This window comes from Panthera onca, chromosome D3 (genome assembly GCF_046562875.1).
Source record: "Panthera onca isolate mPanOnc1 chromosome D3, mPanOnc1 haplotype 2, whole genome shotgun sequence".
NCBI lineage: Eukaryota > Metazoa > Chordata > Mammalia > Carnivora > Felidae > Panthera > Panthera onca.
This window is the reverse complement of record NC_138350.1, coordinates 4,505,379-4,527,551: the sequence shown is the minus strand read 5'-3', so window position 1 is coordinate 4,527,551 and position 22,173 is coordinate 4,505,379. Positions and strand designations below refer to the sequence as shown.

At 65.3% G+C, this 22,173-nt stretch overlaps 1 protein-coding gene across 27 annotated transcripts in view; it reads right to left on the bottom strand.

The window, feature by feature from the left end:
• The window catches only part of NCOR2 (nuclear receptor corepressor 2), a 166,914-nt gene that overhangs the window by 16,148 nt on the left and 128,593 nt on the right, over positions 1-22,173 (bottom strand). For 22 of the 27 annotated variants that reach the window (XM_081790600.1, XM_081790602.1, XM_081790598.1 and 19 more), the window contains 12 exons: positions 18,175-18,295; positions 17,064-17,220; positions 12,936-13,100; positions 11,790-11,929; positions 10,974-11,076; positions 10,698-10,802; positions 10,273-10,376; positions 6,659-6,809; positions 4,202-4,342; positions 3,843-3,929; positions 2,931-3,226; positions 1,114-1,468 (listed from right to left, as the gene is read on the bottom strand). In XM_081790600.1, coding sequence (XP_081646726.1) covers positions 1,114-1,468; positions 2,931-3,226; positions 3,843-3,929; positions 4,202-4,342; positions 6,659-6,809; positions 10,273-10,376; positions 10,698-10,802; positions 10,974-11,076; positions 11,790-11,929; positions 12,936-13,100; positions 17,064-17,220; positions 18,175-18,295 — 1,925 coding nt within the window. The remainder of the gene's footprint in view (positions 1-1,113; positions 1,469-2,930; positions 3,227-3,842; positions 3,930-4,201; positions 4,343-6,658; positions 6,810-10,272; positions 10,377-10,697; positions 10,803-10,973; positions 11,077-11,789; positions 11,930-12,935; positions 13,101-17,063; positions 17,221-18,174; positions 18,296-22,173) is intronic. The other 5 variants (XM_081790599.1, XM_081790620.1, XM_081790621.1 and 2 more) reach the window with 2 other exon arrangements.

The window sequence follows — 22,173 nt, the reverse complement described above, 5'->3', positions numbered from 1 at the left end:
GGGGTGGCGTTGGACCTCTGTGCCACCGCTGTCACAGCCCCCAACACGGGGGCCGCCGGGGCCAGCATTTAGGGGAGGCCACTTGAGGGGGGCGGCTCTCGGGGATGCAAGGACCAGACCTCCTCCTTCACCTGTCTCTTTGCCTCCGGTTCCTGTGTTCTTTCATTTACCCATTTGCTGCTGTGTTTGTGTTCTTTTTTAAAAAGCTCATTCATTCATGCTTTCATTTCTTTGTTCTTTTGCTCATTTGTTCCTTCCTTTCTTTACTTCAAGCAATTGAAAATATTTATGGAGCCTCTATTACAGGCCAAGCACTGTCGTAAGAAATGCAGCTGGCCCCGTCAACACAACAGGCAGGAAACCACACTGACGCGGCGCACTTAATGCTGGAGAGAAGCGACCCACTAGTCTTCAAGCGAAAACCTCCGCGAGATAAACGCTCCGGGGGACGTTCAAAATGTGACCAGAATAGTGGGGGAGGGTCATAAAAGCCTTCCCAAGAATGCGACATTTGAACAGAGACCCGAAGGACAAAAAGAAGCCACTTAGGTAACACTCTGCATGTGGGGGAGGCTTCAGGCAGCGGGGAGAGCAGGTGCAAAGGCCCCGTGCACACTCAGGAACAGAGAGGAGAAAACCCGCTGGCCCGGCCTGTGGTGGATAAAGGAATGTGGTGACCGTGGCGTGCACAGCGCACCGGGCCAGGTCCTACGGGCTGCTCACGGCCGTGGCTAAAAGGTGGATTTTTTTTTTTTCCCCTAAATGCAGTGAGGAATCGCTAGAAAGATTTAAGCATTAGAGTGGCGTGACGGGATGTGAATGTTTCAAAGGACGGCTCTGGCGGCATCCGGGGTGCAGGATACAGCAGGCCAGGAGGGGAGTTGAGGTGGCCCCCCAGGTGGGGAATCACGGTGGTCTGGGGGTGGCAGGGAGACGAAGAGAAATCGAAGCGTACTTTGGGGGCGGAAGCCACGGGCCCGGCAGGTGGCAAGTACGCGCCGGCCCGAGGGTGCCCCTGGTTTCTAGCCTAAGCTGAGGGTGGGTGGGGAGGCAGTCCCCCGAGGCAGGAGCCCACCCGGTGCCCGCACCCCACCCCCCCCACCCCCCACGTACCCTCCTGCAGGCGTGGGGTGGGCTCCCGTGTGGTCACCGGCGAGCCGCGTGGGAGGTGGCCGGCGAAGGGCGCCCCGTGCTCCTCGTAGGCCAGGGGGCTTTGGCGCGGCTTGCCCAGCTCAGGCACGATGACCGGGGCCCCCCGGGTGATGGAGCCCCCCGAGCTGCCGGCTGCCCCCGGCCGGCCCTTCAGGCTCTCTTCGTAGCAGGCGCGCTCCAGCGCCCGGGCGTCGGCCATCACGTCCAGCGGGTGCACGGGCGGGAACGTGCGGCCGGGGCTGCCGATGATGGAGCGCACGTCATGCTTTTTGGAGCCGGCGGAGGACGGGCCAGTGTCATACTTGAGCGGGGTGCCCTGGGGAGACAGGGGTGTGAGCACCGGCCGCAGGACGCCTCTGAGCCTCAGTTTCTCGGCCACGAAGCAGGAGCGACGGCTCACGCCTCCAGGGGCAGGGGGACGAAGGGCTTTGCTGAGCCTGACATGAACGCACGGGTCACCGCCCTGTCTGTCCCTGTCCCGGCCCCAGGGCCACCAAGCTCACAGGCCAGCCATGCCCGGAGCAAGCGGGGACCCTCCGTCGGCCCCTGGAGCCTCGACACCCCCACTCCTCCCACTGGTCTGGGACCCCCTCCCCCCGCCGGCCCACTCGAGGTCACTCCAGGAAATTCAGCAGCAAAACCCAGTCCCACCGCCTGGTGCCCAAGGCTCAGAGGTCAGGGCTGAGGTCTGTTTGCTCTCCGGCCAGAAGGGGCAGCTGAATAAACAGGGGGTCATGGACCACAGTGCAGGCTGGCCGCCCCGGAGAAGCCCCCGCTCTGTTGACACAGCCTTGGGAACCCGGGGTACGGCGGGGGCCGGCGTCTGTAAGCAACAGAACCCTGGGTCTACTCACGGACGTTTTTGTCACTTCCGTAAGAAAGGGAAAGAGATACCCTGCTTCTAACGAGGATACTGTAGAGTCAGACTGGCCTTCCTCTGGGGTCCACGGGCAAGTCTCACCCAGGCCCCTGGCGGTGGCTACCGTCCCCACTGCTTCTCCGGGCATCGGGCACCTTCCCCCCAAGGGAAGCTGGGTCGCCCTCCCGGGATACCCTTCCCAGCCCCGTCTGCCTCACGGCCACGCAGCCCCAGGGACGGTTCCCACCGTCCGTCCTCCTTCCGTCCGGCCACCTCTGACCACGGGAAGGGACGGTGGTTTCCACTACCGGCTCCTTGCACAACGGGAGCTGATCGTGCCCTACTGGGCTGGGGCCTCCTGGGCAGCCGGGGCCGCGGGGGTGCAGCAGGCTGGTGGGGGAAACGGGACGCCGAGAAGCAAAGGCGTTGCAGTTTAGGAACATCCGGGTTTCACCAACTGCCGTTCACTTGCTGTGTGACCCTGGGCAAGTCACTTCACGTCTCTGAGCCTCCATTTACACACCGATAAAATGAGACGCTCAGAGAGTGGCTGCGGGGGCTAAACTGGGCACGACGCAAGGTGCTCAGGCGGCACCTGGTCCGTAACAAAAACCCAGACAGCAGCAGCCGTTTGTTTTCACGGTGAGCTCGGGGACTGTAGCGGGCTGCCTGGGCTCTCTGGGCCTCAGTCCTTCCAGCTGAAGAATGGGGATAATGGCTACAGACCCCACAGGGCGTCAATACAATTCAATGAGGTCACGGATATAAAGCCCTCAGCACAGAATCCGGAACGCACACGGCAAAGGGTCAGCGGTGAGCAGCTGTGTAATCTCGGGCAAGGTACCCACTGAGGCCGAGCCTCAGTTTCCCCATTTGTAGAGGCCAGGGAAGCGGCTGTCCTGCCCAGCCGGCCCGTTACCTGCGTGATGGAGCCCTCCTTGAGCGGCCGCGGGGCCAGGGGCAGCTCGGGCGTGCGCCGCAACTCTTCCCGGGGAATCTCGTGGATGGAGCGGCCGGCCTCCTTCACCGTCGCCACCAGCCCCTCGTGGGCCGGCTTCAGCTTCAGGGGGCCCAGCGCCTCCAGGGGCCGGGCCTTGTAGGCCTCGGCCAGGTCCCGTGGGGGCGGGGGCGGTGGCGGCGTGCCCTCGCGTTTCAGGAGCTTGGCCTCCCGACGGAGGTAGTCTTCCTGGGCCTCCACGTAGGACCGCGGGATCCCTGCCGAGGAGGACAGGGCGCTGGCCCTCGGCTCTGCGCCCCACCATGCCCCGTCCTACCCTGGGGTCTCCGCCCTCCAGTGATTCTGGAGCCAGACGACCTGGCTTCTAGTCCGCACCCGCCGTGTGGCCTTGAGCGCGTGACCTGACCTCTCTGAGCCTCCGAGCCTCAGTCTCTTCACATACAGAACAGGACTACTGATCGAAACCCCTCACTGAGTCGCGCACGTTCAGTGAGATACTGCAGACGGAAAGCACGGGATGGGGCCCGTAGCAGGTGGCTGGCCACCGACCAGCCTCGACAACGTGGGTGGCGTGACGACGGAAGCTGCCGGTGAGTGCCAGTAAGCGGTAGGTAACGCCGGCCTCACACGACAGCGCCGAAGCGGCACTTGGTGAGGACCGAGCACGAAACAGGCTCAGCAAACCTAGCGAGGGCAGGGCGGCGGCTGGTAATCTGCTTTCCCTCTGCGCTTCTAAGGAACGAGCGTCCCTGCTCTCCGTTTCAGCCCGTGCCCGTACAGCTCACCTACGGCTCCCCGCCCCCGCCCGCCCGGAGGGAAACCTCTGAGGGCTCGTGAGAGCTGCCCTGAGGGCAGCGGGTGGCCGGCTGGCACCTTGTGTGATGGAGCCTCGGATGTGGTGCTGCTCCTTGAGGTGGTGGGGGCTGTGTCGCTCCGGCGGGATGGCCCGGCCCATGAGACCTGGAGGGGGGCAACCGCGTCAGGGCTACGTGGGTCCCGTGGCCACTTGAAAGCAGTCCCCACGATGACGGCGGGGACGCTGGCAACGGACCCTCTTGGTGGGGGACGGGGGTGCCCGTCACCGCCTCCAGACCGCCTCCAGACTGACCTCAGCCAACCCCAGCCCCGGGTTTCCTCTCCGGAAAATCGGGCCAACCGTCCCCGCCCTCCCTCCAGGGGGCGCTCTAAGGCACCGAGTTGGGAAGGCCCCCCCACCAGGTCCTGGTGCCCACCTTCGATGCCGGCGGAGGAGATGGCCCTGCTGACGCGGCCCTCCATCATGTCGTAGGTGCGCTTGGGGGCGGCCGTCTCGTGCGGGGGTCCGGAGCTGCTCCTGCCGTCCTCCTTGGAACACTGGGACACAGATATGCCACCTGGAAAGCAGACCGCGCTCGTGGCGGGGGGCTGGCGGCCCACAGGGCCCGGGGACAGGAGACGCGGCCCCGCCACAGGGCCCGGCTGAGCCTCGCGGGGAACCCCAGCGGGCAGTCCTGCCAGGGCCTGAGCCCCGACCCACCGTCTCAGGGGCGTGCCTTCGGCCACACGTGGCCACGTGGGTGTGCACGCAAACACGTCCTCACACGGGTGCCGGCTTGGGACGCGAACAGCAGCGCACACGCGTGTGTGAGCAGAGTTCCAGCAGCAGCGTGCGACCATTTGTGTGTGCACGTGTGGGCGTGTGCACGTACACACGCACGCCTGGCCGCCGAGAACGAAGCGAGGCCGTGCGTGCAAACGCACCCGTGTGCCTGTGTCCTCGTGCACACGTGTGTACAAGCGTGGACGCGCCTTACGAGTCCACGTGGGGAGAGTGTACAATCTGGGAGGGCTGGCCGTGGCACACGTGGCCTTGCTAAGCCGGGAGAAGCCCAGAGGGGCCCCCCAGACAGGCCCGGGGTCTGAGAAGACAGAGGCCCGGCCTCGTCCGGCAGGCTGGAGCCCCGCCCACAGCCTCTCCCCCTCAGGGCGGCCGAGGCCGGGGTGTCGGAAGTAAGCTCCCCACGGCCCCAGGCCGCCCCCCGAGAACCAGCCCTGCCCCCTGTTCCTACACGGAGTCCGCTCCAGAGGCTACAGGCCGGCGGCCTGCAGACACACTTGGGCTGCTTTTCTTGAGAACTGATCACTGATATTTGAACTCGGTGGTTTCAGACCAAAATGGGAAAAAAGTACATGATATATACAAGGACAGATCAGCAGTTGGCTGGTGGCCTCCCATCCACACGGGGCGACGTCCACCACTGTCGCACCAGTCGCCGTCCGGGCTGCCGGGGGTGGGGGGGGGGGGGGGGGCGTCCCCACCCCTGCCGCCTTCCACCCGGCCCGCCGCCCTCACTCGCCACACAGCTCCAGGAAGCACGTCAGGGACTCGAAGGCCTCGTGTGCCCGCATCCTGCACATGACCACTCGAGAGCCACAGGGGCTCAAGAACTGGTCCGGGGACCCGAGCGGAGCCTGTGCCCTCCCTGCCCACACACACCTCGACCCCAGGCCCCCCTCAGCCCCTCCCCGGGCCCTCAGCCACACGCCGACGCTGGCCCCAAACACGCAGCCGATGGCCCGTCCCGCGGCCACCCGGCACCACCTCCACTCCTGGCCAGCACCGAGGGGGCGGGGCGGGCACAGAGGAGACGCCCGCTCGCCAGAGGAGAAGCAATTTAGGGCCCTGCAGTGCCAAGGACTGAGCAGAGGTGAGTGCTCAGTGCTGAGAGGGACGCCCGTCGGCTGCGTTCTGCTCCAGTGCCCTGGGTGCCCGAGGCCACCAGGAACCTCACATCCCGGCTCTGGACCCCCAAGTGCCCCCGTGCAGGGTGCCTTGGCTGTGGGCCCTGAACCCAGAAGGGGAGAGGGGGCGGAGGCAAGGGGAGGTGGAGGGTCACTCTGGCCATCGCCTCCCGCCGGCCCCCCGTGTGCTGCCGTTCAGAGCTCAGTGTTGGCCAGAACTGCCGGGCTTCCGCTCTCTGGCCTCAGTTTCCCCGCTCTGCTCTGGCAAGGCTGGCCACAGCCTTTAGTTTCCTAAACCGTAAAGAACTGAGCGGAGGTGAAAGGGAGACCAGCCCTCACCTGATGCTGGCTTGCATCCTGCAGGGACAGGAGGGTCACCACCTCTCTGGTCACGCTTCATGCGGTCACCCAGCCCCGGCTCCCGGTGAAGCCACCTCAATGGGCCAAACACCCTGCTCCCCCGATCCCAAGCCTCCCGGTCTCTCGAGGGGCCAGAGGGTGGCCAGAGAGAAGGACCGCTGTGACTGTACATCCGTAAAGTGGGGACGAAAGGCTTCTCCCTGGTTCTTGACCACTCAGGAAGGGCACCAACTCCCCAGATCTGTTTTCCAAAGGCATCTGGCTGCCTTTCTACCCCCACCACGTTTTTCTGGACCCTCCTCTCTTGAGCAGCTCTAGAAACACCAAAGCCTGGGGTTTAGTGGACAGGGCTGGAGAAGTAGGTTTCCAGCACTCACAATCTGCATCTCACGTGGTGTCCTGAGAGCTCTCTGAGCGGGGGGCTGCATCCGCTGGGCTCCCCATAAACCCCACGTGGCCCCACTTTCCTCCAGCGCCCCCCTCGGCCCTCCGTCTCAAGGTTCTTTCCCAGCACTGATAGACTCCCACGGACGGGAAGGAAGGTCGAGGGCCTGGCTGGCCCCAGGCCGCCCCGCCAGCTCCTCGGGGCTGTTAACAACAGGACTCACCCTCGTAGGACAGGACGTGGCCCTTCTTGCCCTCGTAGATGACGTGGCCCTTCGGCAGGCTGTCCTCCCGGCTGCGGTCCAGACGACTCGGGCTGTCCTCGCCGATGATCCTGGTGATGGTGCCTTTGTACAGGACGTCGGCCGGGGTGCCCTGCGGGCACGGAGCGGGTGAGCCGCCGGCAGGCTCCACGCGGGGGTCCCTCGGGCTCGGCGGGCACGACGCGGGCGCGTCCAGCGTGCGCACACACAGGTGCATGCACACACGTGCTGGGTCCACCAGCGCACACGTGTGTCCATCCACGTGCTGCTCCCAAGGCGGAGGCAAAGCCCGGCGGAACAGCACCACATCAGGAAGGCTAATCCTAAGTGCGCTTACTGAGCGCCCACCGCGGAACAGAAACCATCCAGAGCCCCTTCTACCTACTAACTCGTTTAATCCTGGCAACAATCCTAAGGCAGGCACGGTCGTGATGCCTATTTCAGACGGGGAAACTGAGGCACTGAGCGGTTAGGTGACTTCACCCGGGGCCACCGGCTAAGGAGGGGCAGGGCTGGGATTGGAACCCAGGTCGTCCGGCCCTGGCGTCTGTGTTCCAACCTGAACTGTATGGGTTTTACTTTCTCAGAGCCCTGACGTGTTAAGCACCGACAGTAACTAATGGGGGTGCTGAGATCCTGTCCCTGTACTGTGCCTGTGACCGTGGGCCAGGCACCCCGGTTTCCCAAACCACGGTCCGTCAACCCCAGCACTATGACGCGTGGGGCCAGCGTCCTGGGTGTGTGAGATGCGTAGCAGGACCCCCACTATCTATCCGCTAGATGCCAGAACAGCACCGAGCCTCCCCGATCTGCCCCTCTCCAAGGCGTAACAATCCGAGATGTCCCCAGACGTTGCCCAACGTCCCCTGGGAGGCAGAGCTGCCCACAAAGGAGAACCACGGCCGTAGAGTGAGCTCTCCACGAGGGGAGGTATCCAAGCAGAGAGAAGACAGCCACGGGGAGTGCCATCCTGCCCTGGGCAACCTCCAAGAACATGAGCGTGGGGATCAGGTACTGACCCCCAACCGGGTCAGACTGTTGGATGTCAAACAGCAGCTGTACAAACGAGTTGCCGGGTGGCCTGGGTCAAGTCACTTTGCCTCTCTGAACCTCAGTCTGTACGTCCACAAAACGGGAACAACCTCTGCATCTGTAATTCTCAAAGGCGCTTGACACAGACAAGCTCGCCCTAAATCGAGACGTCTCTTTCCTCCTTTTCCTAAGATTACTGGAGCCATTTCACAGATGTGGGGGTCCTACTGAGTGCCAAGCCCCGGACCAGCGAGCCCCGAGCATCCCCAGAGAAACGCGTCTGCTGAGACACTTCCCCCCCCTGCAGGCTAAGGGCACGTGCTGGGCTTTTCCTGCCGGCCCCGCGTTGCGAGGAGGGGACAGGAGGACGCTCTCGATGTGGACGACCTCCCCAGGCTTCCCCCAGCAGAGGCTCTGGCCGGGGTCTCCCCGCCCCCGGGAAGCATCTGCGCGCAGCGCGGTAGAGCTGGGGGATAACTGGGCGTCCCACTCGGGGCGCCCAACAGGGCCAAGCTGTCAGGACAGGCTCCTCCGGAGGCGGCCGCTGCCAGCACAGCCCTTAGCCGGGTGGGGGCGGGCGCCATCAGAACCGGGCCTCTGACCGGGCCCCTCTCGGGGAAGGCAGTGGCTGAGCAGACACCACAACGGATGGTGGGAAGGGGCTCTGCTGGAGGCACCGAAGGCGGTCCGGGCTTCAGCAGAGGACGGGACGCGAAGGGCTGCGGACGCCGCCCCGGGGACGACACACGGGGCAAACCCGTGCGGGCGGGAGACTGTTTGCCTACGGCCTGTTTCGGGGACGGGAGCCTGCAGCCTCCCGGAGCGGACCCCAGCGAACTTCGCTCCCGGGGGCGGGAGGAGCCCCAGGGGGGACAGCGCGCCGGGGCCTCCTCCAGCCTGCGAAGGGGCGGCACGCCCGCTGGGTTCACGGGCGCGTGCGCGTGCCTGTGGTCCGTGCCGGGTTTCCCCGCCGCCACCCAGAAGCGAGGCCGTGGGAGCGTCTGACTCCCACGTGTTCTGGCAGCTGTCACCCTCTGCGAAAAACAGCCGATGGGGTGTGAGTGACCGAGACGGCGTGGGTCACAGCTGCCGGGAAACCCGGGGCAGGTGGGCTCCGAGGGGACCCGGAATTCGACCTTTAATCACAACCGGCCCCTTGAGAAAGACTCCGGGAGGAGTGCTTTTCCCCAGAGGGGAAACCGAGTCAGGAGGGGCCGTCCCCTGCTCGAGTGAGTGGGTGGCAGAGTGGGGACCTGAACACCCACCCCGGCCTGACTTTTGCCCCGGGTGCTCGTTCTTTGCACTCAGCGAGGCTGCCTCCCGAAGCCTGTTATTTCAAAACCTACAGCTTTCCTTCCCCTCTGTGGTCTGATCTGAGGCCACCGGGGTCGAAAACGCCTCACTGCCGCCCAGCCTATGGTGGGACGCGGCGCCTCTAACGTGCGTGTGGGTGGGGCGGGGGGTGTCGCGCGAGCCCGTCTGTGCGCCCGCCTGTCCGGCCGTGTGTGTCTGTGCCTGTGTCCGTGCATGCGAGCGTGTCTGTGCGTGTACTTAGGGGCACGCCCACACGTGTGTTCTGGCTCCTCGTTCTCCGGCACCGTGTTCTAGGGCCGGACACGGCTGGGCACGAAACCCCAGGTCTGCTGCTCACTAGCCATGTGACCTCAGCTTTAATCTCTGGGCTTCAGTCTTCTCATCTATAAAATGGGCTATCCTAGCACGGGCTCTGTGCCAGCATAAAGCATCTTGTCTGGACCTGGGCGGAAGGAAGGAAAATAAAGCCCGGGGAGCTGAGGACCCCAGGAGCCAGTGGTGCCACACTTCGTGCTCACTGGCCAGGGAGGAGAGGGTTCAACGTGTCCCGGACGCACAGGGAGCCCCTGGCCTTGGTCAGGTGGAGAACCAAGCTCCCCCCACCGCCGCCCCCATCTGCATCACAGGAGGGCCTCGTGACCGACTCCCCCCAGGGGTGGGGGCCGGCTCGGCCACAGTGCGGAGCACCTGTCCGCAAACAGCCTGAAGGTGGCCTCCATTCCCTGCTCCAGGCACCGCGGCCCTCACTGGCCCTCGCCCGCGCGGAGACGCGCCCACTCGCTATTCCGGGACTCCTGCAGGAGGCTCACCCCCGAGAAGTCTCCCCGACTTGCCCGTCAGTGTGGCCTCAGCAGCCCCGGGCATTCTGAATCATGGTATGTCACTCGGTTTGGAAGTTTGGAGCACCGGGCACTCTGAAGTCACCCGCCCCGTTCTCACGGCCTGTGAGCCCCGGCCTACGTCCTCCGGCTACCCAGCCGGCCCCCTGGGAGCAGCCACTTCTGCGTTTTGCTCAGCACCTGGGGCGCCTGGCTCCACACAGACAAGAGAAACGACCACGGAACGAGCTGCTGTGCCCAAGACACCATCACACCCACCGAGACGGGTGCCATGCGGTGGCACCAGGGGGAACAGAGGGAACGGCCCTCTGCCTGCGGTCAGGGCCGCGTCTGGAGCCGCGGCCCGCGGGTCCTCCCCCCGCCCCTCGTGCGGTGCCCCGGGACACCTACGTGGGTGATGGAGCCGCGGTACGTGATGGGGCTCTCGGAAGGCACCCGCGTGCCGGGGATGCCCTTGGTGATGCTTCCTCCCGGAACCGAGCCCAGAGATGTCCCTAGAAGACACGAGACGCGGGGCATAAAGGGTGTCCACAACCCCTTCCCAGGTCCCGGCCCTAAAAGCCACCCAGACTGGGCTCCTGGTGAGCGGCAAGTCCCCCCTTGGGGTCTCCCCTGGGGCAGAAGGTCCCCCTGGCCCTAAATGGCAAGGTAAACCATCAGGAAGACGGGGTTCTGGACCCTGTGGGAGCTGATGACCCCCCGATTTGGGATCAAAGTACCCGTTCCTGCCTCGACCCTCCTCCGAAGAGCAGAGGGGCACGCGCTAGGGACGCAGGGCAGGATCCGGGCCTCACGCCCACCCCTCACGCCCTCACCTCTCAGCACAGATGTCTCCTGGGCTGTGGGCACCCCCAGGTTCTCCGGGGGCCCAGCCTGGCCCCGCGGGGACAGCTGCTCCTGCTTCACTCCGCTGAAGGGCGCTGGGGACGGGTGACAGCGGTGAGCCACGCAGCACAGGGGCAGGGGCCTGGGGGGACGGCCCCCACCCGGCCCCACCCGGGGGCCGGGCCTCGGCACCCTCCCCTCAAGCCCCCAACGTGCACAGCTGGAGCCGCGCCCGGGTCACCGAGGTGGGGGGCCCAGATCCTTACCCAGCTTCTTGGGGTCCATGGCAAGGGGCAGCCCCATGGTGATGGGGCCCACAGGGGCCTTGGCGTGCTCCGAGTAGGGGACGTGGAGCTGCACCGACATTCCCTGTGGGGGGCAGAGGTCACGGGTTCACGGGTGCCCTCGCAGTCCCTCCGCCACACGCCCAGCCAGAGCGTCCTGACGCCCCTTCTGCGAGAGCCCAAGGGGAGGGGCACGCCGGAATCGCACGCAGGCGGGGAGCCGGGGGCTCAAGTCCCAGGCCGCTGCTCAGCTGAGTCACCCCGGACAAGTCCCCAGCTCTCCTGGGCCTCGATCCCCCCACCTGCGAAGCGGCCATCAGGAGCCGGTGGGGCGTAAGGGAAACGGTGCGCATGGGTGGTCCGGGGCAAAGCGGACACCTGGCCCCCACCCCTCCCCGCACAGGCGGATACGTCAGGGAGGCGAAGGGGCAGGCAGCCACAGTGGGCTCACCACGCGCTGTGTCTAGTGCACCCGACCTTCCGTTTCACAGAGGGGAAACCGAGGCACAGCAAGTTTAGGTAATTTGCCCAAGGCCACACAGTCTGGCTGCAGAGTCCGTGCTCTTGACTGCCCGAGTCCCCAGGTCCTGGGGCAAACTCCAGCCCGCTCGGACTCTAGCAGCGAAGGGCACAGAGATGACCCCGGCCCCTCGGGTGCCCAGCCTCCACCGAGGCACCGTTGTTTCCAATGCCCCGCTTTACAGACGGAAAGCCTGAACCCCAAAAGAGGAAGGGGCTGTTCTCTGGGCACCAGGCCACACAGATGCTCCGGGGGGGGTGCTGACCCTCCCGCCTCACCTGGGAGATGGCGTTCATTTGCCTCTCGAGGACGCTGGGGTGCTTAGCGGAGGAGATGAGGGGCGGCGGGTTGGAGATGGTGGGTGGGCGAGGCAGGACGGGCCGGGCGCTGTCATGGAGGCCCAGGGGCAGTGGGTGACCTGTAGGGCACACGCCTGTCCATCACAGGGCCCCTACCAGACAGACCACCCCCCACAGGCGCCTGTCCACATGCGCCCTTCCCTCCCTAAGGAAGCCTCCCTCCACCCTGCCACAGCCCAGCCCCCGTCTAAGCCCCTCACCTCCAGCCCGGACCCCCTTTAACTGGTCTCCCCGTTCCCACTTTACCCCCTCCCCCGCCAACAGCAGCCCATTCCCCCCCAAAGGAATTCTGAAAAGCCTACTGGTTCACATCCTCCCCTTGCTGTTTACCTTCCATGGCTCCCCACTGCCCCCAGGGTAAACTCTTAAACTTTGACACGGCTTTCAGGTGCCCCCGACCTGGTGCCTGTGGTCTCCCCGGACCCACAGCTTGGGCACCAAGCTTCCACCAAGGCAGCCAGATTCTGTTTCTCACGTTTCTCCCGCTCTTTCCTACCTCCGACCCTCTGCACATGCAGTTCCTCTGCCTGGCCTGTCTCGCCCTGTTTTGCTCCTGGCTCATTTATCCCACTCGTGCTTCGGGATCAGCTCTGCTTAGGACGGCCTTTGCTGACATCACAGCCCTTAGCAGGCCCCAGACGTGCTACTTCTGTTGCTGGCGGGGCCCGGCAGGACCGGAGGACCCAGAAAGAATCTCAACCCCGGGCTGAACGTATCTGTAAACCAAAGCAGGTCCCTCCCCTCCTCCCTTCCCCCCAGACTTTTCTTTCCACCTGCCCATTCTCTAGCTCTAAGTCACTGGTGGAAGACAGAGCCCCACTCTAGGGCTGCCCCCTCACCAGCTCAAGTACCTCCTATGGCTCCCTACTGCCAGTGGCTTCGACTCTAATCCTGCAAACTTCTCTAATCTCAAAAGACCCCCTTCTTTCCCTTCACCGACCAGACCATCCCTCTTGCTGGGTCCCATCAGATTCTAAGATCCCTCTGCACGCAGCTCCAAACCAGTGCCAAGAGTTGGCACCCAATGACTGCACTGGCCGACAGAGCTTGGGCCGAGCTACTCACCAGGCGGGGCGTAGGAGAAGGCCGAGGGGTCAGGGGCGTGCGGGGAGGCCTTGATCACCTCACGAGGGGGCACAGGGAAGGGCAGGCCCGACGTCCAGCACGGAGGCTCTGTGGGCAGCTTCTGGCCATCAGCTGCAAAGGCCGAGAAGAACACAGGCTTCTCTGCTGAGGGGATGAGGCAGGGCCGTCAGCCGTACTTGGCCAGCCCCGCCCAAACAAGGCTCTCCTGCGCCCACAGGACTGGCCTTGGGCAAGGATGGGGTCCTGGCCAATAGTAAGGGGGACTATAGCACCGCCCTGAGCCCCTGAGATCCCAGGGAGCTTCTAAGCCGCAGTGTGCCAGGCAAGCGAGGGACCCTGGACCAACCTCCAAAGCAGGGCCTGGAGCTGGTGGCCTGGGGGCCCTGCCGCCTGATTCTGTATGGACACTTGCTCTGGAGCATGGCCGCGTCCGCCCGTTTATTTACTGTCTACGGCACAGCTGAGTAGCTGCAGCAGAGACCGTCTGGCCCGTAAAGTCTGAAATATTGACTCTCCGGCTCTTTCTAGAACAAGCTCGCTGGCCTCTGCACAATGACGAAGGCTTGCTTCGATACGTATGCCCTGGCAGGAGGGCCGACTGGAGGTGCAGACCCTTGGGATAACAACGACCACCATGGCCGCCTGTTTGCTGAGCACGTACTGTGTGCCAGGCACTGTGCTAAGCATCCCGCCAGCATGGATCCAAGGAGCAAGCTTGCGAGAAGGAGACGGTTACCAGATCTGTTGCATGGAGGGGGAAACTGAGGTACAGACACATCAGTGGAGTTATCCAAGGTCACCATCAAATACGTGGCCAAGTCGGGATTTGAACCCTCAACCTCCTGGCCTCCACAGCTACAGATAACAGAACAGGAGACTAGGGCCCTCCCACAGCCTCCCACGAGCCGGCACTCGAAGCCCTGTTTGTGTACCGACTCGTTTATCCTCATTGCACCCTAAACGGAACTATCACCGTCTCCATTTTACAGCTGGGAAAACTGAGGCCAGGAGAGGCAAAGTCATCAGGTCAAAGGCCCACCGCTGGGAGGGGAAGGAGCTTCGAGCCCAGGTGGTCAGGCTACAGACTGTGACCTTAACCTTCACTAGGCACTGTGCCCACAGGAAGACGAATGAAAGCTGGCCCCAGGTTCTCAGGCCTGGGGACACCCCGCAGACGTGGCCAGAGGCCAGGGGCCCAGGTCTGTGGTCACGGCATTCGCCCGCCCACCTCCTACTCTCCTGAAATCTGCCCCAAGCTCCAAACCTCTCCCTTGAGAACAGGCTCAGGGACTAGGGGAGGTGAGTGGCTGAGAAGCCAGGCAGGAGACACAACTGGGAAATCCCAAAACACTCCACCCCTGGGGCAGGCACAGCGGGCACGTGTCGGCTCTCGGGCCACCTCCGACGGCGCAGGGAGGTTCCGAAGGCCCACGGGAGCGTCAGCACGGAGCAGTGAGGCCCGCCATGCTGCTCTGGATTCTCCACATCTCTCCCACGAGAGACCGAGCCCCCCCCGGACCCATGCCCTGGTGAGGTGGGCAGCCCACAGGAGGGGGTCGCAGATGTGGGGAACAACCCCGTGTACGGATTCAACAGCCCCCGACGGAGGCGCCCCCACAGGGCCTGGCCCGAACACCCCCCCCTGGGCCTTGCTCGTGCAGCTACCCACCCCCGCCTCCTGGAGCTCAGCCTGGGCTGTGGTGGGCAGGGGTGGGGGCTGGGGGGCTCCTGGGGCCGGGCCAGCCTGGGCGGGAGGCCAGGGGCCTGGAGAAACAACCTGTTCCTCCAGCTGGCCCCAGGGGAGCCCACGCAGGAGCCAGGAAGCAGGGGAGCTCCCTAGAGACCAGAATGGTGCCTGAGGCCAGGGGCGCTGTCTGCCGCGGGGAGCCATTCCAGGAAAACAGTGCCCCCCCCGTCCCGCTGCAATCAGAAACCACCGGTGCTGGCACTCAGGACAGCGCCCATGACCTGTCCCAGCAGGTCCTGGCTGGCCCCGGGTGATGCCCGGCCACCCGAGGGTGGCCTAGCCCTGCTCAGATCCGGCACGGGTCAGAGCTGCTTGGGGCCCTGGCCTTGCCACGCAGCAAACCCCTGGGCTGGTGCCCCGAGCCTGGAATGTTCTCCAGGGCCAGGCCCGGCTCCTCCCCGTAGTGAGGCGTCCTGGTCCCAGCGTGCGGGGTTGGCAGGGTCCCGGGAGAAGGCACACACCCCGCACCCTCATCCCCACTCGGGTCCCTCAGCAGGCCCGGCTGCCTTCTGCCTCTGAAACAAACTCCCCGCCTCCGTGGTCACCCCTGCAGTCCAGACTGCCACCACAGCTGGTCGGGAGCAGCACGGTGGCCTCCCCCATCTGCCCACAACTCCCTGTGGCCCTTTCTCCTCAACAATGGCCAGAGAGAGAGGGACATCTTTCCAAAACATAAATCAGATTACTCCCCACAGCACAGACACATCAAAATGCCTCCCAAAGAGGCCTCTCCTACACCCGAGACAGAATCCCTGTGGCACCATAGCCTACGAGGCCCTACATAATCCGGGCCCGAGTTTTCCTGCTCTGATCCTCTCTCCTACCCCCTCACCGCCCATATCCACCTTTTGGCAGCTCCCCAAACACACCAAGCTTGTCCCTACCTCAGGGCCTTTGCATGTGCTATTCCCTCTGCCTGGAATGAATGCCCTTTCCCCACATCTTCCCATGACCGACTCCTCACCTCCACAGAGACCCCTCCTCTGAGCCTCCCCGACCCTGTTTCGTTCTTTAACCGCGTGAACGACTCCAAAGTCGTCCTGCTTCTTTCTGTGTGTGTCCTGCTTCTCAACCACAAAGAGGGCCCTCGATCCCTTCACCTTGCTCGCTGCCAACTCCCCGCCGCCTGGCACAGCACTTGGCCATCACAGGTGTTCAACAAGTGTCCCGACCCAGTGGCCAGCAGACAGCCTGCGTGCCGGCCAGGATGCACCCTCGCCCGCCCCCCCCCCCCCCCCGTGTGGGTGGCGTCTAACACTTCACGCAGCAGGGGAGAGCGGACGCGGGGAGGCGAGGGGGCAGGCTGATTACACGGGGCATGTCTGGCAGGCCCGTGTCACTAGTGGGAAGCGTGGAGCGGCCCTCCCTCAGGGACGGCCCTGCTTTTTGTTCTCACGCAGGCGCACAGCAGCACCCTCAAGGGGGCGCACGGCCAAGGGCCAATCCGGCTTCCTAGGGAAGGGCTCTGTACGCGAGAAGCGGGTGCGGGTGGCACCCGCCCTCCGACCCCTCGAGCGGCCAGCGGGAGCCGAGGCTGGCCCGGCACGGGGGGGCCCCTGGAGGAACTGCGCCCAGCACCTCTGATGCGCACCGACCCACCGCGCGCCAGGCTGAACGGGGAAGGGTGCCCCTTCGGGGACCCGGGCCTGGAACTTCCTGGGCCCGATGGGGAGTGTGAGGCGGAGAGAAACCGCAGAGCACGAGAAACCACGCCTGGCCCGTCTCCTGACCTTGAGCTTCCCGCGGCCGCAGCAAAGCGCGCCCCGGGCAGCTGCTGTAACACAGCCGCTCCGGGAATCACCCCACGGGCTCCCCGCTGGACCCGGCGACCTCGGCCCGGAGCAAGGTCAGGGTGAGCGCTGGAGTGGGGCAGCGCTTCCGGCCCGGGGCCCAGAGCCGCTGCCAGCTGGGCGCCGAGCCTCCTCTACGGTTCTAGAAGCTCACACGTGGGCGGAATCCCGTGGAATCAGAGGCTGCACCACAGACGCGCTTACGTGCAGACACGGCGTCTTTGAACAACTTTTAACGTTGCCAGTGCCGAGAGACTAGACCTCACGTGAAAACACGGGTTCCTGGCTCCTCTGGAAGAACAACGGCAGGCCCGCACCGCCACGGGGTGACTCGGCAGAAGCCAGCAGGTGCCCGCCTCACACCAGGAGTTCCCGGTTCGCCACCGTTCCCAGCATGCCCCACTGCCTCGCCGCCACCGCTTCCGCTCACCTACCCGGCTCGCCTGCCCCTACAGGCTCGGAGCCGCGACAGCCGGCCCACGCGCACAGACGGCCCTCATCCCCGTCCCCGTCCCCGTCGTGCCCCCCACGCCCCCCTACTCTCCACCACGGCCACGGGCACCTACTCACCCTCCTTCTCAGCAGGAGGCACGGGGCTCCTGCTTTTGCCTCGGGGGCTGTTGCCGGGCTGCTGGGGGGTGTCGTTCTCCGGCTGCAGGTGCTGTGGCGGCGGGGGGGCAGGGGGAGCCGCGTCCTCCCGGGGGGGCTCGTGGACTTTGGTGACCTGCTGAGAGAAGCGAGGGGAAAGGAGTATCTTGACAGGCCGTCCGTGGGCCGCAGAGATCAGGGAAAGCCTTCCAGGCCCCCCGCAGGTGACAAGCCCGAAGGCCAAGGCGGCGAGGTGTCCAAAGGCACGCAGCTCAGGGGGCGGGAGGGTAGGTCTTTGCAGAAAGGGCGCGGGGTGTGGCCGCCCGTGCCCCCTGCCCTGAGTCTCCGCGGGTCTGGGAGGTCGGGACGGACGAGCAGGACCGCGCTGGGCCCCGGCAGCTGGCCGTACAGCCTGGCCCGCCCCGTGCCCCTCGCTCCGAAAGCCCCTCAGCCCGCAGCCCCCCAGCCGCACACAGGGAGCCCGGGCACACCTCCTCAGAGAGGAGCGGCCTTGGCAGAGGCCGGGCCGTTGTGACGAGGGGGCTCCTCCAAGGGGCTGCCTGCGCGGCCTCAAGCCTCCCCACAGCCTCTCCTGGGGAGCCTCCCACAGGGTCTCTTGTTTAGAACAGGGGAGGCCCCACCTTTCCACCCACGGTGCTGAGACAGCCAGGGGATGTCCTGCCCTCCCTGGTCTGGGGGAGCTCTGGAGAAGCCTCAGGGGGCAGGGCGGAGGTGGGCACGGTGGGCACGGCCCCTCGGGGCGGAAGGGCCCTCACGGGCACTGGGGCAGGAGGGAGACCCGCAGGCCGCAAGCTCCCTGGTTCCTCCAGAGCCCCACCCTGCACGCCCGCCAGAGCCCTGGAGCTGTTCCCGCCTCATCTCCATGGGGATTTCTCCAGGAAACAGGAGGCTGCCGGGAAGGGCCGAGAAGAGCGAGGCTGCAGGTGCTGGCCCCCCCCCCCCGCCCCCCCGGAGCTGGGCACCTGCCCTCCTGCGCTGCCTCCCTGAACCGGAGCTGAAGGTGGGGGGCGTGGGGGGCTGCTGCCTTCCTCGCAAGAGTCCTGGGGTGCGGGAGGGGCGCCCGGGCACTCACGATCGGGGGTATGGCGGCCGCCCGCTGCTTCAGCTGCTTCAGGTCCAGCGGCTTCTGGGGGGAGGCGTTGGCCCTGGTGTCACTGCTCGGGGTGAGGAGGCTGGGCCGTGGTGACAGCAGCCTGAGGGGGAGAGGAGCGTCAGCCCACAGGCTCACCGCTGCCCTCTCCGGGCTCCAGCCCTGCAGGACCCGACCAGAGGGGGCCGCCAGAAGCGGGGCAAATGTCCAGGGTCACCCGGCCGAGGAGACCAACCAGGACTCGGGGGGGTGGGGAACGGGGACAGGTGACTCCTCCCTCCCTCCTCTGGTCCCGGCCGGGTCCGTGAGGAGCCAAGACCCGCTCCAAGCCCAGCCCCGAGGCCCAAGCCAGGACTAAATACCCCCCCTGAGACAGCCCCAGGCAAGCAAAGTCCCAGGGAAGCCAAGACTCAGGGCCCGCGCCGCACAGGGCTCTTCCAGAGCTGCAGCAAAGCCAAAGACTCAACCAGATTAAGGCTCGGCGAGCTTAAGAGATTCAGGGAGATTATTCATCACCCAAATAGGGGAGGCTCAGGTGCCCGGCGTGGAGCTGAGTGGACCCCATGTACTGGAGGCAGGAGCCGGGGACCCCACCCACTGAACCAGAACTCGCACCTCACCGGCCCGCCGCTTCTGAGGCACTGAAAGCAGGCAGGCTGCAAACTTCGTGTGGAGGGCCCGGTCAGCATGCACCTGTCTGCCCATCAGCCACAAGCACGGCCGCGACCTGAACCGGGCCCGTAAGTGCTTCGTTCCACAGAGCACGGTCGCCTCGTCTGCTGCTGACACACACGACCGGGAACCCGCACTGGGCACCTGGCAGGGCCCAAGTGGATGCCAGGGACGGGGCCCCGCCCGTGCAGGGGCACCCAGACACAGCCTGCCCTCTTCACGGGCGTCACCTCCTTCAGGAAGTCCTCAGGGATTTCCAGGAAACCCCAGAGTACTGGGCACAGCAAGCTGCCACAACCCCTATCTGCCTCCCTCGTTGGCAAGGGGTCTCTAGGGTGGGATCTCAGTCTGCCCCAGCCTGACCCTCACCTACCGACCTTGGCTGCCAGGTTCCCGCCCAGCTCCTGACTCCCTCCCGAGACCTGCACTTGCTGAGCACACAGAAGACCCAGCGCTGTGCCCCGGGAGCACGGAGAGACCCAGGATCCAATCTCTGCCCGCGGGACGCCACCGGTGACCCATCAGGGCGTGCGAGGGCACTGGCCCTGGGCCGGGACTCGCCTGGGGGCGGGGGGGGGGGGGCAAAGCTGGGGCCGGGTCCCACGGCCAGAGGGTCCCGTGGGCACAGCCCCTACTGTGTGCCGTGACCGGGTCAGGCGACGCCACGTGCAGACCGTAAGCCACAGCCGCTGCCTTCCAGGCAAGAGCCGTGACAACGAGGACGTGGCTCGCGGCTCTCTGCGCCCAGCAGCCGGAGCCAGACGCCCAGCCGTGAGGTAAACGTGCCTCCTTCCCGGGGACGGAACAGGGCGCACACCCGACTCGAGGCCTCGGCGCCTTCTGCTCTCCGTGGTGGCCGAGCCGCCGAGCCACGGCCATGACAGCCCGTCCTGCGGGTACCGCCTCCCGCCCGCATCTGCCACACGCTCGGCTGAGCAGCGACAGACGCGGTGACACCCGCCGGGGCTGCCCCTGGCGCGCAGGGGAAGGTCGTCCTGACTTCTCCGTGCTCCGCCGGCCTCCACGGTCCTCCCCACCTGCTCCCCCTCCCGCCCGCCCTCACCTCTCTACCTGCCCTGCTCATGCTCCGAGGGCTTCGGGCCTCCCTCCCCTGTGGCCGCTGCCCCTCCCTGCCCCCCTGCACCAGGCACCCCGACGGGCGTGAGCACCCGGGCCATCAGCAGTCCTGATGTTCCCCGCCTGCCTCGAGGGCCCCCACACCCGGCCTCCCCTCCCCTCCGCCTCCCAGCATCCATTGAAACCAACGGGCACTTGTTAACCTGAACCCAGAAACGAACACGCTGCAGCCGCTGCGGAAGAAGCCTGGCAGTTACTGCAAAGGCAAGACGGCGACCGTCTGACCCGGCGGCCCCACTCTGGGGGCGTCTGCCCAGGAGAACTGAGAACACGGGTCCACGCGCGCGCAAGGTCGGTGCGCTCAGGTCGCGGAGGCGCTGTGGCCACAGCCAAAAGGTGACAAACCACCCATGGGCCCAAAATCGGCTTCAAGGATACACAAAACGTGGTCCGTCCACACGGTAAAATAGGAACCAGCCATAAGAAAGAAGGAGAAAGTACCGGGAGGATCCGGAAAACCACGTGCCGAGCGAAAGAAGCCAGACGCAAGAGGCCACACGCGTGAATCCACCGGGATGAGATGCCCAGAGGAGGCAAACCCAGAGACAGAAGCTAGGGGAGTGGGGGGCCGGGGGCCAGGGGCGGCGCGGGGAGGGGGGCGGAGCACAGCGTTTCTCTGGGGTGGGGGGGGGGGGGGTGACGGAAACGTTCTGGGCTTCAATGGCCGTGATGGCCGCACACCTCTGTGAACAGACTGAAACCCGCTCGGCTGTACACGTTAACGGCTACATAGTACACTATGTGAATTGTATCTCAATAAAGCTGTCACGAGAGAAAAAGAAAAAAAAAAAGAACGTACTGTACGCTAGCCGTAAAATCAAGAGTTTGATTAACCGTATTGCTTCCAGGAACAGTAAGATGTCGTATTTGACGCATACCCAAAAACACAGACACAAGTATTAAAGTTGAGAAGTAACATTTTGTGTCTGCGTAAACGCTTTTAGAACACGCAAAAAGCAAAGCGTCTGGTCCCCGCCAACGAGGCCGTGAACCAGGGCCTTCCCCTGGAGCCTGTGCCTGCCTTGGTTTCCCCACCTCCTCACCCAGGGAGGGGCAAGTCAGACTGGAGGGCAGAAGGGCAGGGGCTGCCCCTCTAAGGCTCTCCACAAGCAAGCGCTGGGGGCACGCACGGAGACCCGGACCCCTCTTGCCTGGGCACCCCCGCAGAGTGAGGCAGGAGCTCAGTGGGGACTGGGGCCACGGGCGCCACGCCCCGCAGCCAGCCCCACCCCTCACTGTGAGAGGGTGGCATCCCAGAGCAAGGGTCTGGGTTCAAGTCCTTCACAGGCCTCAGGGTCTGGAACCCCCAAAGGCACGGAAGACGGGCGCTCCCCCCGCTCCCAACCTCCCCTCGTTCCAGCAGCCACAGCGGCTGAGCACCGCCTCCAGGAGCCTCCTCAGGGGCGGCTGGGCCTCTGTTCTCTTTCCTTTGTTTTCTTGGAAGACAGCAGCTTTTATTTTCCTCTCGGGAGGCCCGGGTGGGGCGGGGCTCTCGGAGCCTGGCACCAGGCATGTGACCCGGGAGAGGCAGGGGAAGGCGGCAGCACGGCCGGGAGCAGTTCAGGGCTCACGCTCCCCGTTCGAATCCCACCTTCAGCCGTATGACTGAACCACTGTGCCTCAGTTTCCTCATCTGTAAAATGGGCATGAGGACCGTCACCCCCTCCCCACCCCTGCCACCGGGAACTGTTCTCTGGGGGAACAAGGGAGCACACACACAGAATACCGACAGCAGCACCCTGGGCTGAGCGGGACAGGGGATCTCCCAGTCACTGTGGGTTTCCTTCCCACGCTGGAGGGCCAGGGCTGGAGCAGGGGTGACCGATGAGCAACAGGGGGCTGGGGACGCTCTGGGTCTGCAACAGGGCACCCCTCTTCGCTAGTGCCCCCCTTGGCTTCCCCGTTATCACCAGGCTGAGACCATCCTCGCTGCCACGCTGGGGCTGGAGAGGGAGGGAACCTGTCACCTCCTCTGTCACCTTCTCCCCTGCCCATCTCCCTCGCTCCACCCCACCACAGGCCTCTTTGGCCTCCACCGAGCAGAAGCTCATGCGGCCACAGGGCCTTTCCACCGCCTGTTCCTGCCCACACCTCCCACCACCGGCTCTGATCGCCCTCCCACGCCACCTCCTCAGAGAGGCCTCCCTGACTGCTCCCCACACCCCGATCTTC